This window comes from Trichoplax adhaerens, genomic scaffold (genome assembly GCF_000150275.1).
Source record: "Trichoplax adhaerens TRIADscaffold_4 genomic scaffold, whole genome shotgun sequence".
NCBI classification, from domain to species: Eukaryota; Metazoa; Placozoa; class Uniplacotomia; order Trichoplacea; family Trichoplacidae; genus Trichoplax; species Trichoplax adhaerens.
In genome coordinates this window covers 4,832,572-4,846,705 of record NW_002060946.1, presented here as the reverse complement: position 1 = coordinate 4,846,705, position 14,134 = coordinate 4,832,572, and the positions used below count along the sequence as shown (strand labels likewise).

The window sequence follows — 14,134 nt, the reverse complement described above, 5'->3', positions numbered from 1 at the left end:
ATGTTTGGTAAAGTTAGTTTGCAGTTAAGGCGCTAGGATATTTTAACCGTGATGTAAGCAGACTAGCCAAATTATATCATTATACGATATGAGTATAACAATTTTATATATCGCTATAAACTGACTTCGGTTCAATACTGAGATGATATTAAAGTTGTTCTATTTATTTAAAAGCCGACAGCGCTAGCTAAGTAATTATTGCAATTATTTTTAGCATAACGACGTAAATTGTATTACATATTGTATTTAGAAGGATAGAAAACATTTATAACTTTATATTCTTTGATAAAGCAATGGTACCAATCTACCAAAGCAATTATTCCTTACTGTAAAATAATTTTTCCTAAAGTAAATTTTAGCTCTTTATTTTTATTACAAGATATTTTATATTTCTATACACAAATGACATATGACTAAGTAATAGTGGGGTATTAGTATGATCGTACTATTAAAGTGTTATACAGTCTGCAGGAACATTCGATATGGCAGAAAATGTTGCTGTACATGTACCGTCATATGTTCTGTTCAACTTGTAGAGGAATAATCATGTCCGTATATTAAGATCATTACTTTGTAGCATAATCTTAATAAAGACAAGGCTATTTTTTTAAGAAACAAAACTCAGGCTTGTGAAGTTATACCCTATTGCCTCCAAGAAGTTCTACATGAATTTAGAATTAATCCTAAAAGTATGCAACTACCTATGGATTGTATTATTAATGTAACTATCTGTTCAATATATGCAAAATACTCTCAATTTCAGTCTTTATTGACCATTTCTCGACCGGAATCGATTAAATTACGACAATAACGAGACGTGGATTTTTAATGTATTATTTTGCTACTTTGTGAATCATTTGTAATTTCCGTTTCAAGCAGAGCTTATTTAAAGTCCATTCAGACCCGTTGTTTGCAGTTAATAATATTTATATGACTAGGTTGGGGACCTGTAAATTACCAGTTGGGTGGTTTAGGTTTGTGCATATGCGTTACTGTAAATTGATGGTAATCACTAGCAGGATCTGCGGAAATTGCACAAAATTATTATTTTGAATCAACTTGTATAAACCATCGTATGCGTAGAATCTTATCAAAGTAGATTTAATATAATTAAATGAATACTGTACATTGGATATAGCATGATTCAATGAATAATCGATCCATGTAAAAATTGACTAATCGGGTGCAATCCTGCTGACTCGAGGATTAAAAAACCGCAGCTTTTATACGAGCACCATCTAAGTGTATCATTGCAATGCAATGTAAATTAATTTTAGGTTTTAAACAGTGAATCAGTCCCTATATGTAGCTACAAATACAACGCGTCCGCGGCACGGTGCTTATATCAATATATCCAATTAGATCGATGCGTTCTTTAACGTCAAACTAAACATGGTATAAATGATTAGCATTGATTAAATACATGCAAGGATTCTCATACTGTATCCATTGACTACCGATTTATGAAAATGCGATGGAATAGGGTTATAATCCATCTATCGTGACACCATAAACAGCCATTTGTAGTGGTATCGAACTTGCAAAATGATTTTACCCTCTCTCATAAGCAAAACTAAGTTCAATATTTCCAAATAGGAAGCTATTTGCGTTTCAGCAGTGGAACCATCATCGAAGTAATTTATCATTCGTATATAAAGCTAGATCTGGGTATAAGGAAGTTTGTGTTTGCGACACTGCTATGTAGGCACTGAAACATATTACAATAAATGCTGTGACAGTATAGCAAAGATAGGAGATTGACACAGAGCCCTATCATCGCAATTTCAGTATTGAACAGAGTGGATGACGTCATCTATGCAGCGATACTTGTACGTACCACAGTACAGGTCACCGACGCCTGATTCATTCGCTCTACTGTATGCCATACCTAACTCAGTGTATGATGGGAGTATAGTGCAGACTCGCATAACCTGTCGATCGTGTGAAATACTGTAGGTCGCTACAACAATCACGTCAGTCACTAAAATGACGGAGGCAAAAACCAACTCGGAGCTGAATTTGCCATTCCAATTGTCAAGCCTTAAGTATAAAATAATAAGAGAAAATCATCCGAATGTATCAAGCAACGATTCTACTCATAAGTCTGCCATAAGCGAACGGGTAAGAAATCCAAGATTCCATTCGTTTACAAATCAACAGTAATAAAAAAGACTAATCTTTGTTGTCAATGCTTGAACTCGTATGAACATCGCTAGCCCAGTTGGTAACTTGACTGTCAACAGTAGACTCCAATAGCGCAAACAACAAAGTGACTGATTAATGCGACAGTGATGATGACATGCTACGCAATGATAGGATATTATTATCATCACCATTTGTACAAGTCAATTGCCACGGCAAGTGAAAAGAAATCTGACAACGTTGTACTTTCCAATATAAAATGCAATCCACTTGCAGTGGCACATTTGTACATGATAATGTCCATAGTAGAAGAGTATAGCAATAAACTTCATGCATGGAACGAAACGCAACTAGAATATGTATGTTATTGAAATGCAAGGCAGCATGAGTCATGGTGTTGTTGTCTTCCTGTATGTTAAACTAGCTGAATGACACTAAACTTACGCCAAGAAATCACTTTCAACACTTTTATACACAGCCTGTTAAGAGAGGGCATGGCCTACGAATGATTGATGAGAAAGTAAAAACAGGATAATTACGTATGGATTGGTCAGTATTTTGAAATTGATCCAATCAATCATTGAATAGACACTTGTAGTCAAGTAGACGTATTTATTCTATTTTATTTACCGTATTCTATAGATGAGTGATATTTCTTTAATAAAACTATGCGGGCTGTAAATAAAACATCAACTTTTTTATTGAGTCTATACTTCAATTCAATGACTGAAATTGATTTGATGCCTCGGGCCAAAAAGAGATTGACCTTTCTTATCAAATTCTCTAAAACAATACGTAGTCTTGTTATTCATGACCGTTGCTTATCCATCCATCCAATCAACATACAGAATAGATTATCTATGAGGATGCTTGTATAAATCGCAGTCTCACTTTGATCATTAGATGTGGTAGTGGATGGTGTCTGAATTGACTGGCATCGCTTAGCATACGTATATTCGCATTACCTTAAGTTAACATTGCTTTTACCCTGTTGATTTGATCTTGTTCCGGCGTAGTTTTACGGCCACCAATTGTTATCCCTTCTCAAATTTGAATATCACAACAATTTCTTCATACTGTAGTGTTATATTTGTCAAACAGCGCTACATTACCATCTTATAAAATTCAAGCTACCCCTTGTTGACTGATATAGTCTGTTGTAGTAATACGCGTAAACTGCTTTAATTTAACTACAATAGATAAGCCAAGATCTTACCTCCTTTACTTGCTGTAAAGAATTCATTTTTGGAATACCCACATTTTAGGGGCTAATTTTATTGCAGTTAACGTATCGTTAGACTTACTTGCATAAGTGTAACCATGATAGCAGTTGATGATGGTTTGTTTACCCCGGATAAAGATGAGGTAAATTTAAATGACAATCTTATGAGTACAAATAGATACAGTATGCTATAGTAGATATATGTACTACAACTCGAAATCAACTTATTCTTAATGTTACTATCATCTTTAATCTGGCATTAGCATAGCCACGTATATTATGTTTATATACCAACGTACGAGTATCGATCGTTTATTCCACTGCTTAGTGCCTACAGAGTTTTTGGTTGAGCTTTTTTTCTTGCAGCTTCAGTAGTTAAAACTTTTACTATGGTCTCTAAAGCGAGCGCTTTACCATAAAATGTTCTACACTTGAAATGCTAATTTTCGCTGAAGGAAATTATTACAATCGTACCATGATGACGACATTGAGGTGTAGAGAATTGACCGATTGCAATTATTGATATGGTGTTTTTACCTGTAGGTCAATTATGCTATTAGTATACTACACAACAATTACTACTCATTTGTATCTTGAAAATATGTCTTATTTTAAGGCTATAGGCAAGTGATTTTCTTGATGATACATATCAATAGGTTGTATTATCAGTTGGATTTTAAAATTTTGAGATAATCTATTAATAATATTCGTACGATGATGTAATTTTTATTTGCCACCCAACTACGTATACGAATAAATTAATGTTTTGAAATTCGTTTCAATTTAGGCTTGCTTGGAGCCGTATCAATATATCGTCCAGATTCCAGGAAAAGAGATTCGTGTCAAACTGATTCAAGTATGTATAGTTCAGAATGAATTCTGAACATCTTGATGTAAGAAGAATAAATAATATGTAGCAGAATAAAGCCACAAATTGTTCACATATTTCGAGAATGAGCGATGAATTACTACTATATTTTCTATTCAGGTTACGAGATGTGTAATTTACAGTAGTAGTCGCTTACAACTACCTTATAAGGTACAAAGTCCATTGATAAGAATGTTATGATCTGTAACTACTGTACTTAGTAAATTACCAGTAAGCTTTTGTAATTTCCTAGCTCTTCAGTAGCAGAATATTAGCACATTTGATACATACTAGCTTTAAGATTCGTTACAATCTGAAAAATTAGTAATCGCATTACTACGCAATTTTCCATTGGCTTTTTTATACGTTGCCAACTACAAATTTTAAAATAATGAAGACTTTATGACAGGTCACACATGCTGACGAGTAGAATCTTTTAAAGATTTCCTAAATATCATAAATAAAAGCGACACTAGTTTGCAGTCTTGCTGTTAATGCTGTAAGATACTTGACAGTATTAGAAATGAAATATCATTGCTAGGGTATAAATCTTATTGTATTCGATATATATTAATTTTTTCGAAAAGTCTGATATATTAGTGAATAGACGCTAATTTACAGTAGACAGCCGCTGTGTAAGTAAGGTATGCTCGTATAAATTAATGAAGAAGCGAACATTGTCACTGACGTTCCATGTATGCATATTGATTATGATTGTAATGTTATTGTAGGCATTCAACAACTGGCTACAAATACCAGAGGATAAGTTAGCAGCTATCAGTTCTGTAGTGCAGATGTTGCATAATGCAAGCTTACTGTAAGTATAATCATTCTATAACTAATAATCTCAATTGTTTACCATATTACACCTTATTTGAGAGGTATCAGAAACAATTGAGGTAGATAAACCTACGTCTACTTTTAAATCAATTTAGTATTGATGATATCGAAGATAATTCAAAGTTACGCCGAGGGGTCCCAGTAGCACATCAGATCTTTGGACTTGCTCAAACAATCAATGCTGCCAATTATGTCTACTTTAAGGCAATGCATGAAATTTTATCTCTAAACCACCCTGATGGAGTAAAAATATTTACCGGTAAAGCATGAAATGCGATCATGGGTATCCTAGGATATAAAATTTATATTCAATACAGCACTAATTAGCTAGAGTATATTATTTTGATAAAAAATAGGGCAAAAATTTATAACCCATCTAGTTTTAAAGTCTTTCACTGATTAGCTTATGTTTGCTTCGATTATAAAATAGAGGAAATGTTGGAGTTGCATCAGGGGCAGGGTTTAGATATTTTGTGGAGAGATTCGCACAATTGCCCAAGCGAAGAAGAATATAAAATGATGGTCAATAAAAGTAATATCAGGATAACGATTTTGTACATGTGATATTATCATACTGCTGTATAGAGACTGATAGTACGTCTATTATTTTCAAATAAATTGCAATTTTTTATCAAGAAACTGGTGGACTCTTTCGCCTAGCTGTAAATTTGATGCAGCTGTTTAGCGAAAATAAACGGTATGATATTCATCGATAAGTATCAGGAATAATGATGTATCATACTATCAGATTAATAGATATACATCATTTCTCTCCTTTTATTTCAGAAATTTTACTCCCTTACTCAATTATCTCAGTTTATTTTTTCAAATTGGGGACGACTATGCAAATCTACAATCTACACAAGTATAACAAACGTTACTGTTCATGTCACTATTGCCTTAATGGTTATAGCGATACTAATCATGACTATTGATATATTTTTAGTACTCAAAAAATAAAAGCTTTTGTGAAGATTTAACGGAAGGAAAATTCTCCTTTCCAATAATACATGCAGCGCATACTGAAACAGGAAGAAACACTGTTCTAAGTATCCTTATAAACTATCGAACTACGAGTATTGCGTTGAAAACTTTACTATTTCGGAAATACTATTCTTAACAATATCATAGATATCGTTAGACAACGTACTACGGACGATCATGTGAAGCAATTTTGCGTGGAACTATTAGAAAAGGTGATTAGGAACTTTCATTATAATATGCTTTTTTATCGATTATTTCTTGGCTCAACTAATAACTTTCAAAGTAGGATATCAAAGCTTGACCTATTTATGTCAATCTAGGTTGGTTCGTTCTCGTATACAAGAGAAATCTTGCGGGGTCTTTCAGTGCAGTGCGTTCTATTTCTTTCATAAACTGAATTATCATTTAACTTAAAATCTTTAATGCAGCAATCTAGTATCGTAAACGATTAATAAAAGAAATTTTTTCTTAGAGTTATGGAGGAAGTTAAAAATCTAGGAGGCAATGAAGAACTATGCCAGTTATTGCAACAGTTATCTGTTGCTTTCAGTCTGGGTTAATTTGCCTTTTACAATTGAAGTATTTGGATGATTGTTTTCCAGAAATAGTGATTGTTGATGGAATGGTCGGATTTTATATATACATACTATAATTCTGTTACTTCGTTCCATGAATAATTTATGACCAACTCTACGATGCTATTATTTAACTAATAGTTAATTTATAGTATTTAACTTGTTTTGGAGATATCACTAGGTCTAAGTGATACAGTAATTAATCGATGTACTAGAGGTGATCATAATACTTATCGATTACTCATGGTCAGTATGCTATCATTACAAATCTAGATATCGTGTCTATGGAACTACTTTATAATGTCACGTCTATTTTCCTTATAGATAATTAATAGGAGAGATGATTAAGGAAAGACATGATAATGGCTTTCGTATAGCTTTAAAACTATCGATTATTTTTATTTCGATTTTTTATATCACCGTGGTTATCAATAAAAATGATTGCTACAGTTGGACTACGATTCATAATCTTATTGGTTATTAACACCCATAAAACGATCGTGTTCAAAACATATGCTATCATGGTAAAGTTTAGCAGTTAAATTCAACTATAGCTCTATGGTTAATCCTTTAAGTGAAATGAGAAATATACAGTTTGATTTTTCCTACAGAAGAAGAGAGCCATAAGTATACTTGAGGATACTGTAAATTAGTTTTGTTCTATACTTCCGAGATATTTATTAACTAGGGCATAATTTAAATTAATAACATGACATTGGCCTAATACAGTAAAGGGAGAGTAAATTGAATTACCCCAGATACACTATATATATGTAATATTGATAGAATAGGTAAGCTATTTATAAGAAAAAATCCACATCAATAAGTGTAATAGTTTGTATATCGTGGACATTGGTCGTTATTTTCAATTAGTAATTCAACCTTGTTTAGCAAGTGCTGTATAATGTAGTGATAAGATGGCACCACAATGAACAAAAATCATCTACGATAGTATATATATGAGTTCGGAATTTATTGCCTGAACAGCAATATATTTGTAAAGATACATTCCAGAATCACAGCAAGATCGACGACATAGAGAAACCAACTCTTACTAGCTGGTATTTCTTCAGTACGGATCCAGTAAAACTGAAAGAATGAAACATGTTAACATCCCTTGATTATTTGTACTGATATTTTAGCTGAATCGTAAATTAGTTGATTAAAAATCTTTGACTCATTATTGTAACAGGACTTACGACAACGATTCCAATTTGAGCGACGGCTATATTATGAGTTGTGGTTGGTATAAAAAAAAAATAAACACATTCATATATATGCATCGTTAGTAAATTCATTGAATAGCAAGTAAATTAGGTTGCTCTATTAGTAGTTAAGCTAGATAAGCGGCCCTATGACTGTCAATATTGAACGATATCAATCGTTCAATTTATACGTAATACTGTACTACTGTAAAGCTCATTTAACTTGCAATAATACCTATTTAATTAATTCTCTTTCAGTACGTTACAGTATTAAATATTGCGAGATTTGACTATTTTTCAATATACATGCATTAGGCAATGTAGGAACACACTAAAAGTATTAATCGATGAGTACTCTTACCAAGTAAGTTTATTCCTAGCAAGATATACAATCCATCGATAGCTACTGCACGGTATATGGACAGACCCAGTGTGATCTATACGTGTAGGAGTATAATAATTATGCAGCAATGAATAAGATTGTCCAAGTATGTGCATGACAGGTTAAGTAGGCAAAGATTGGTATAAACGAACTTACCAAAACCATGACAGTCGCGACGATAACGGAGACCAACTGGAAGATACGCTATTGCAACATAAAGACAGCAAAGTATGAATATTTCACGTTATGGAGGCACTGTTAAGGTGAGGAGTTTTTAGTATCCTCGTAAGCATAGCACAGTCATGGTATGTAGCTATGTACTGAATTTATTTTTGATACTAATAAGTAGATGTATACGTATTGATTGATGGATTGTGATATATTTCAAACTATACAGCAATTCTTAATGGCATTGCATTGCGAGATTGACGATATGTATTTTAAAATGTATACTGCACACTGCACAGCCATAATAATGGTATCGTATTCCATTGCCAGATGGACGACGTATTTTAAAATGTAGAGTACACTGCAAAGCAATAAAGTTAGTATTGTCTTTCATTGCGAGATGGACGATGTATTTTAAAATGTACGGTAATAAGGGTTCTTGGATCAACATGGATATGCAACTCCTATTGTAGGAATTAGATATCCACGTTGATCCGATTTATTATTTCTATTTGTTGGAGCTTTTCTGTCATTGATGTTTTAGCCGTAGCGGCTGCAACATTGTTCCTTCTACTGTAACGTGGGAATCTACTGTCCAAGTAGTCCTATTCCATGACCATGCCAATGATGGACATGATTCATTCTAGAATACAATACTATATACCTATCCATTTTATCTATTTCCTATTCTTGTCTTCTTGACTTAAGCGAAGCATCAAGATTGCTCCGTTTGTATTTCAATCTATACGATGCGAAACAAGACGAATAACATGTCGTAGCAAGTACTCTGTCTCACTTCGAAACTACCGTTATAATGTAGAACGACGATTTATGCGTAGCGTTGATCGTCGATATTCTATCTTTCAATTTCAACGATTCAAGCTCATTTACCATTTTACGGCCTGCTCCGGAATCATGGTTGACTTGTTTTTCGTTATCGGGTTGTTGCGATCCCTCGTCTGTAACCAATTTACTTCCTTCATCATCCGCCATTTCGCTGCTTGATTTATTGTACTCTTCCCTCTACAGGACTCGACTGCTACTTTGACTAAATTGCGCCCAGTGACCAAAGTTACTACCTCAAACGCTAGCTTACTCTATACATTTACCTTGCCTTGTAGACAAAAAGACAAAAACACAAAACGATAGCGCAAACACCACTTTCCATAACAGCAAACTGCCTCGTAGATCGAGCTGTATTGGTGCGCACTAGGCGACTACAACCTGTTCCCCAAACTACTTCTTATTCTCTGTATTCCCTATTGGCCTCGGCAATGTCGCCATGGATGGAGATTGCTAATCATGATGTCATAGTTGTTTAATTGTGCCATAAGACTCTATTGCGTTGGGAGAGAAATCCTTACTCTATCGATCTGTCGAGAAGACAACAACCTCTCTCGACTACGTATAACCTGCTGCCCAAAACTACCCCTTATTCCCTGTTAGCCTCGGCAATGTCGCCATGGATGGAGATGCTAATCATGATGTCATAGTAGTTTAATTGTGCCATAAGACTCTATTGCGTTGGGAGAGAAATCCTTACTCTATCGATCTGTCGAGAAGACAACAACCTCTCTCGACTACGTATAACCTGCTGCCCAAAACTACCCCTTATTCCCTGTTAGCCTCGGCAATGTCGCCATGGATGGAGATGCTAATCATGATGTCATAGTTGTTTAATTGTGCCATAAGACTCTATTGCGTTGGGAGAGAAATCCTTACTCTATCGATCTGTCGAGAAGACAACAACCTCTCTCGACTACGTATAACCTGCTGCCCAAAACTACCCCTTATTCCCTGTTAGCCTCGGCAATGTCGCCATGGATGGAGATGCTAATCATGATGTCATAGTAGTTTAATTGTGCCATAAGACTCTATTTCGTTGGGAGAGAAATCCCTACACTATCCATCTGTCGAGAAGACAACAACCTCTCTCGACTATAACCAAAATTACGCCTATTCCCTGTATTCCCTATTAGCCTCGGCAATGTCGCCATGGAAGGAGATTGCTAATCATGATGTCATAGTAATTTAATTGTGTCATAAGACTCTATTTCGTTGGGAGAGAAATCCCTACACTATCCATCTGTCGAGAAGACAACAACCTCTCTCGACTATAACCAAAATTACGCCTATTCCCTGTATTCCCTATTAGCCTCGGCAATGTCGCCATGGAAGGAGATTGCTAATCATGATGTCATAGTAATTTAATTGTGCCATAAGACTCTATTTCGTTGGGAGAGAAATCCCTACACTATCCATCTGTCGAGAAGACAACAACCTCTCTCGACTACAAGCTGTCCCTGTATTCCCTGTTAACCTGGGCATGGATGCAGATAGCAATCATGATGTCATAGTTGCTTAGTTGTGCGATGGGACTCCATTGATTGGGAGAAAAATCACTACACTATCCATCTGTCGAAAAGACAGTCAAGACAGAGAGGGAAAATAGACAATAGACAATTCAAATGATATTGATAATTTTAATGAACAACAAGAGAGACTTCATTAGAATGCGAGGCGAAAGTTATGCACTAACATAGAAGTCTATCATCCACTGTTACAACTAGCCAGGTGATAGAAGAGCAAAAACAAAAATCGGATCCATTCCATTCATTGATCCAAACAGTCTGTGCAACAAGAGGGATTTTTTTCCTGACTATTTTTGGGGGCAGATCATACTGTAGTCAACGAGCTTATGTGGGTAGAAATAGCTTGCAACTGGTCTTTATCATACGTCCAGTCATGGAGTTTTAGTCCAATGGAGAAGGACTCTCGGTCAACTGTCCACGCCAGATCTTAATCCAATCTACAGTAATGTACTACTTTCTCCATTGCTATTCTCCAAAAATACGCAGTAACTTGGTGGTCTTCATGTCGACTGATCACAGTTGACAGACAAGGTGTTTCCACCTTTGAAAGGCCATCAAATCTTGCACTGCAGTCGTACTAAGTCATCCCTGATTGGAGTAATAGTGAAAAAAGCAAAAGCAAACACGCTAAATTCCCCTTGGGCATTCTCCTATTCCACCAACAGTCTCCATGTTAAGTGTACATGACCAAGTAGAAGTGCAGCTAGCAGCTTTTTCTAGCTAGCCGCCTGCCATAATGATGTCATAGTCAACAACGCAGTTGTTGTATTGTGTACACTGCGCAGTATACAGTATACGGTAACTCAATAGAGGGTCTCTAAATGTACTTGTCAAAAGTCCTCGGAACGCAACAACAATCATGGCGGAACAGATTTATCAGGAAGATTCTCGTCGAAAGGTATACACTTCATTCTTAGCTTAATTTAGGAGTTGATGAACGTTGTTAGTTGAACGATGGCCTACTTCTCCTGTTGACAACGGCTTCAATTTCTATGGAAAATTGTGAACTGTATATCAAGTGACTGCACGCTTGGAGAGATACGGACGAGCCCAAGTAGGCCATCATACAACTGTAGTGGTACACTTCTCTTCATTGCAGTCATGGCCGATTCTACCGTCGTTATTTAGAGATACCAAAGCAAATGTAAAAGCTTTCTGTTCTTTCTTAACCTAATCTAAATCAAATGCAGTTCTACATGCTGTTCTTACTATACTCGTATATAACGGTAAAAGGAGGGATCAAATCCATAATGGACGTGCAGTACTCTACCATAAAAAGAAAGAATGAAAGTCAACCAGTGAGATGGATGTTCCACTCGTCAATCTGAAACAAAGCCATCAAAATACCCTTTAGTCTATCATTATACCTGGAAAGAGATAGCCTACTCATCATACCTTACAAATAAATGCGACTACGTTAACGATAGTTTTACTACGGTCGATTAACCAACGAATCATCGTAGGCAATAGGGAGCGCTATCACAGTACACTTTTTCAAGTACAGTACAACATGGATCTGCTTTGCAGATCTTTGCAACACAATACTGTACAGTATACTATACTTTACTCTACATAGGCCAATTTAATAGTAGTCCTGCTCGTTACCATCAGCTATCACAATCAAATTTTATAAACTACATTAGTACATTTGTAAATTTGTCAAGACTCGATGATGAAATTGGCCCCGTTGTTGAACCCTTATCCTTCAAGCTCTATTGTACAGTACAATAAGAGAGTGTCGTAAAGTAGATGTTAAATTTTAGGGAAGAAATTTTGTTATTAAATGTGTCCTTCATGGATTGCTTTAATCCTACTATGGACTTTACCAGGCTATCGACTAATCAACAAACTATCCAATTTGAAACTTGTGTCTTGCCTGTACAAGTACAATAAAATCAAGAAAAATCCGTTAATCATGTCTGATCCTAATACGCGTAAGAACGATGTGAAACAATTCAACATTGCTTATGCAAGGATTACAGAAGCACAGTAGACGCGTTTTCACTGGCCTTGTAATACTTCTATAGAAATACGCCTGCCAATGTTGAATAATTTTGCTCCATTTCTTTTTGCAGAAACTTGCCAGGCGTTTGACCATTCTGTTAACGCTGTGCTCATGTATAGTAAGTATGCTGTACCATACCCATATTCACAGACTACAGGGACGTCAATAATACGTTAATTATTTTTCTATATTCTTTTAGCTAGCACTTGTCTTCTGTGGTATAAAGTCAGCTACCAATCCAAATGTCAATTTCTTGACCGCTAATCTAGTCAGTAAGTGCCATATGATATTGCATTGGAGTACAGAAATACCTTTGGACGTATATAAAATTCCTGATTGGAATGCACAAGTTTTTGATATTATTACTCATGACTGCCTTCTAATAATTGATTTTCTTGCTGTTTAGTCTCCTCTTTGCTCGCATTAGTAATTGTAAGTATTGTAATTACACAATTCAATACCATGTCATGTCCAACTTGTAAACGATAGAATCCAAATAATCATAGTACAATCAATAATTAATCGACAGCAGTTGCTTATATAGGATACTCCTTACAATGTTTGATATTCATAGAAGTGATAATTCAATTTTATTTCTACTATATAGGTATTCTGGTATTACCGTGGAATAATAGTAAGTTAACTGCAACAAGATTTATATACATTCTCATTATTGAAAATGCCAGATAGTCACCCGTTATCGATTTGTAATTATACACTCTTACTACAGGATGCTACATTTTCCGATTTTATCTTACATTGAAATATTGAAGTAGCACTGAAGATGAGCTATTCAATCCTTACAGTAATATAACAGGCTTAACGCAATTCTTCTTATATCTTATCACAAATAGGGCTCGGAAAAGTCATGGTATATATGGTTTATTTGTTTCCTCTTCCTTTTCCAAAGCATCACTATCGATATCTTTGTTTGGCATCATGCTCCCAAAAGTAACAGCACTGTGCACCCTACTCATTCGATGCCAACTACAATGAATCCACATCACACTGGCCATCATGGAAATACTACCGGCCATGCAACTGGTACTGCAGCTACTGGCACTGGAACCCCAGCTGCTGGCACTGGCACACATGCAGCTCACACTACTCACGGGCGCTAATTTTTTGAATGGCATTCGATTTTTCGTTTGCAGTATTCTCATTTACTTTTAGTAGCTAAGTGCTTCAACCATTATGTATTCTAGTTGTACTATATATTACTCTCTAACAATGATGGCCGGTATTGAGACTTTCTTAAACTGTAAAAGTGTACTATGATTTATTGCAACATAGTAACTCATCATTCGTTCTGTATTTAGAGCTAGCTATTCATTATATTTGTCAATTACTAGAGTTATATATCTTATCTAT

At 35.2% G+C, this 14,134-nt stretch overlaps 2 protein-coding genes across 2 annotated transcripts; both read left to right on the top strand.

Moving 5' to 3' along the window:
• Positions 1–4,157: 4,157 nt before the first annotated feature.
• TRIADDRAFT_24460 (uncharacterized protein) lies at positions 4,158–6,616 on the top strand (the record flags this gene model as incomplete). The annotated part of the gene is made up of 10 exons (XM_002112038.1): positions 4,158–4,220; positions 4,964–5,049; positions 5,168–5,331; positions 5,503–5,604; positions 5,709–5,769; positions 5,859–5,937; positions 6,019–6,121; positions 6,204–6,268; positions 6,377–6,426; positions 6,529–6,616. Coding segments are annotated over 10 exons (861 nt in total), but the record flags the coding sequence as incomplete, so codon positions are not given.
• Positions 6,617–11,617: 5,001 nt separating this feature from the next.
• TRIADDRAFT_55747 (uncharacterized protein) lies at positions 11,618–13,884 on the top strand (the record flags this gene model as incomplete). Its single annotated transcript, XM_002112037.1, has 6 exons — positions 11,618–11,656; positions 12,834–12,881; positions 12,963–13,035; positions 13,170–13,195; positions 13,371–13,397; positions 13,618–13,884. The coding sequence occupies 6 exons, from the start codon at positions 11,618–11,620 to the stop codon at positions 13,882–13,884; spliced, it is 480 nt and encodes a 159-aa protein (XP_002112073.1).
• Positions 13,885–14,134: the final 250 nt, after the last annotated feature.